Genomic DNA, 3,854 nt, shown 5'->3' with positions numbered 1-3,854 from the left:
AAACATACAGACCCCACCCCCCCTCTGTTTGAAGACGCGATCGCTGCGCAATATCCGATATCCTGGAAGCGAGACACAGTCACTGGGTATATCAGGCCTAAGCCAAGTCTCAGAGACCATAATAATATCAGGAGAGAGCCGAAGGAAGTAGTCGCGAAACTCATCTATATGACCAACCAACGACTGAGCATTGACATGAGTGACTACCAGGCCACTAGACGAGAAGCCATGGGGAGAAATAGAGGGAGCAGAGCGCATACGTGGGCGTCATGCAAGCCTAGTAAGGTCAGCATCAGATTCAATCCTGATAGGACGTGCGCCATCACCCTTACCCGCAAACACAGAGCCTCGCTTAGCCCAAACACGATACCCCCTTTCGCGACCCAGCGCTCTGGCACTGCTAAGCAGAGCATGTAACCGGGGAGGAAGAAATTCATTAATAAATATTCGGCGCACATTTATGCCCGGACTCAAGGCCCCATCCGCAATGCCAGATAATGAACGTTTCGCCGCAATAATTCTATCCCGTAATTGTTCAGTCGCCAAGGTGACGATGAGTAGACGAGGTGCAGTCGAGTCCTGTCGAGTAGAACGCATTCTTCTAATGCCAGTCATATCCGAGAGCGCCACGGTGAGACCCATAATTGCAAAAAGTCTCCGCAAAAAATCGCCAACGTCCGACTCCACTGATTCCGGTATACCCGACACAGTCAAATCACAGGAGTGCTGCTTCATTTCAATGTTGTTAATAGCACTGGTCAATGCCTGTATTTGAGAAGCATCAGCATTAGCATTTTGAACTCCAGGTGGGCGACTGTCCAGGCACTCCACCCTAGCCGCCAATTGAGCATGCTGCTCCTCAAGCAGGCAAATTCGTCCAGACAAGGCATCCTGCTCCCTCCTGAGTTCATTGACCCTGTCAATGCAGTCCTCCATACGCTGAGGCAGCTCAAGAAGGGTGTTGACCTTGAGAGTCAAGTCCTTCTGACTGTCACCAATCCCCCGTACGGCCAAAAGAATGTCCTCCAGCGAAGTCTTCTCCTTAGCGAGGCACTTGGCAGCATCATGCGAGGTAGATGAATTCAAGGTCCCCACAGACTGCGCAGCCACCCGATGTATATTCGGCCGTTGAGAGCTGGAGGCGCAAACAGTCGATGACCCCGTGGAGGAACCAGAGGTCATGCCTTTAGTCAACGGCAAGTATTCCACCATTCCACTGCATGGCCGGCAGAAACCAGCAGTCCTCCCGTCTGCCGGGAGCACCCCATAAACGAACCCCTTAGCACAGCTTGGGTGTATCGAGCCTCACAGTGATGGCAGGTGACAAAGTTTTTAATAGGCTCCTTGTTGCAGCCTGGGCATTTGCCACAGCCAGACTTACTTGTGGGAGACATGTTCCAAGAAGACAATACTGGCCGGTAAGGTAGATCGCTGCGCAGTTGGCTTGTGACACAATAGGCGGCGCCAGTGAGAGCAATTAGTCCGCACAGGTGTGATAATTGCCGAACACACTTCCCGCCAAAACTGACACCTCAGCCGGCACAGGGTGTAGAGGTTAGGCCAAAAACCAAGACTTAGAAAGCCATGCAGCAAGCAGAAGGAATTTATAGATGCGACGACTATAGTCTCATTCAAAAGCGCATGAGAAGTAGCAGCAGCCTCTGCAAAACACGCCCCTCAAGGGCAGGACAGCAGCAGAAAAGTAGCAAAAGAAAGCAGAGCATGCAGTAAAGGCAGTAAGTATACTCACAGAGAGAGAGAGAGAGAGATCCCTCTCACCCTCTCTTAGTCTCTCACCCATCTCCCATCAGCCTAGGGCCCGGATGGTTAATTATCCTACGAGTCCAATGGTTCCCTAAGGCTTACCCCCTCTCCCATGACCCTAGGACCTGGATGGTTAGTTATCCTACGGGTCCACTAGTGCCCTAAGGGTTACCCCTCTCCCATCACCCTAGGGTCCGGATGGTTAGTTATCCTGGCAGTTACCCAGAGAACTTTTTTTTGTATTTTAGTTAGTGGAGGAAAAAGTTCCAATTTTCTCCACTAGGTGGCGATCATGAAAATTACGGGGAACAGCTACACCGCTAGGGGGGTCCTCAGCATCTTACGGACTGCCATTTTTTTTTTCTTAGACCTACCCTCGGAGGCTCTTTTCTCTCCCCACATACTTATCTTAGACCCTCCCACTATTTTCCTACTATAGACCCGCCATTTAACTTGATTTCACATTTTCTTAAACCTTGAGCACTAGGTAGATTTTTTTCATTTACACAAGTTAATAGTAATTTAAAAAATATGGAAGTTAGCATTGCTATTATTTTAGGACGTCCTACGGATAGTATATTACAGGAAATGATTGAATTGTTTCATTTGAATTTCTTTGAAATAAGTGAGTGAGAGCCAGAAGATGTGTTGGATATAGTTGGTAAGTTATTATAGATGACCACATTATACATTTTTTTTTGAAAATCTTCTAATTTTTTTTTGTTTTTATCAACAGTGTTATGCTTCTTACAAATGTTTTTAAGACGTATCAGGGAAATTGAGGAAGGAGGACATACGATTGACGATTCGTATACGTGATCGGCGGAGGAAGAGGAATAGATTCATATATTATATGTTAACAAAAATTTAATTGAATGAGATATAATGTTACAACTTGTAAATAATGAAACATGTGAATCTATTAAAATTTTGTTTAAAACTAAAGTCAACGTTCTTCTTGAAAACTTCCCTAATACTCTCTAACCATTTTTCTCCCTTCTCAAACGACCTCTACGCTATTGAAGGGTCTTTTTCCCTCCACATACCCATTCTAGACCCACCTACTATTTTCCTCCTATGGGTCCTTCTTTTAATTTCACATTATACCTTTCTTGAACCTTGGATACAGATTCCTTTTTTCTTATACAAGTTGTCGATAAATATAAAGTGAAAAAATATGCAGTATCAAGTGATTATTAATTTAGCATATAGACAGAATTCTCCAGTAATTCCTATAATTACAAGAATAATAGATGAAATTATGCAAAATTTATCACGAGCGGTAAATGAAGAAACAATCGAGACGCATGGAATGGAGTATGAAAATAGTAAGTTATTATGAATGAGATTGCATCATACATTTTTCTAAAATCTGATGATTTTTTACAGTTACACGCTGTATACAACTGTTGATGAGAGGTATCAGAATGATTGAGATAGAGGCAGGGATAATTCCGCAGGAAGAGGAGAAGGAGCAGGAGGAGGAGGATGAGGAGACAACGATGGATGTGGCAAGGGCTGAGGAATAGCTTCATATTTTAAAATATTATATGTTAAAACTCTTTTTAGTTATGTATATATATATATATATATATATATTGAATAAAAGTATTATATGTTAAAACTTTTGAATATTGAATAAAAATTACTGTAAGCATATTATAAGTGAATAGATTATTCCTTACATCTTCCTGCAAGCATGCTCTACATGTCACATAGTTAACAGACATTATTTTTCCTTTTGCGAAACAATGGGGAGTGAAATTCTATGGACCACCCAATGTTCCTCCTATGAGCTTTCCCAGGGCTCTCTAAAACTGACCCGATACCTTCTAACCATATTTTACCCTCTCAACCAGCCTCTAGTTATTTTTTTCGAGACTTTTCTCACAAACAGGCCAGACAAATGAGCTCACGTGCTAAACAGAGTCACAGTGTGAAGTAAGATTGTCAAGAAGCCATTGATGCACTCGATACTTTCTGATCATATTTTACCCTCTCAACCAGCCTCTAGCTATTTTTTCGTGACTTTTCCTCCCTCAAGCAGATCAGACAAATCATTCAACCTCTAGCTATTTTTTTCTCAAGAC

At 43.3% G+C, this 3,854-nt stretch overlaps 1 protein-coding gene across 1 annotated transcript; it reads right to left on the bottom strand.

The window, feature by feature from the left end:
* Positions 1-267: 267 nt before the first annotated feature.
* LOC136783705 (uncharacterized) lies at positions 268-1,182 on the bottom strand. The gene has a single exon (XM_066743961.1). The coding sequence runs from the start codon at positions 1,180-1,182 to the stop codon at positions 268-270; it is 915 nt and encodes a 304-aa protein (XP_066600058.1).
* Positions 1,183-3,854: the final 2,672 nt, after the last annotated feature.

Source organism: Prorops nasuta, unplaced genomic scaffold (assembly GCF_024137725.1).
Source record: "Prorops nasuta isolate Cenicafe-Biocafe unplaced genomic scaffold, Cenicafe_Pnas_1.2 PNAS00035, whole genome shotgun sequence".
NCBI classification, from domain to species: Eukaryota; Metazoa; Arthropoda; class Insecta; order Hymenoptera; family Bethylidae; genus Prorops; species Prorops nasuta.
The sequence above is the reverse complement of the archived record's forward strand: the minus strand, read 5'-3'. Positions and strand labels throughout refer to the sequence as shown.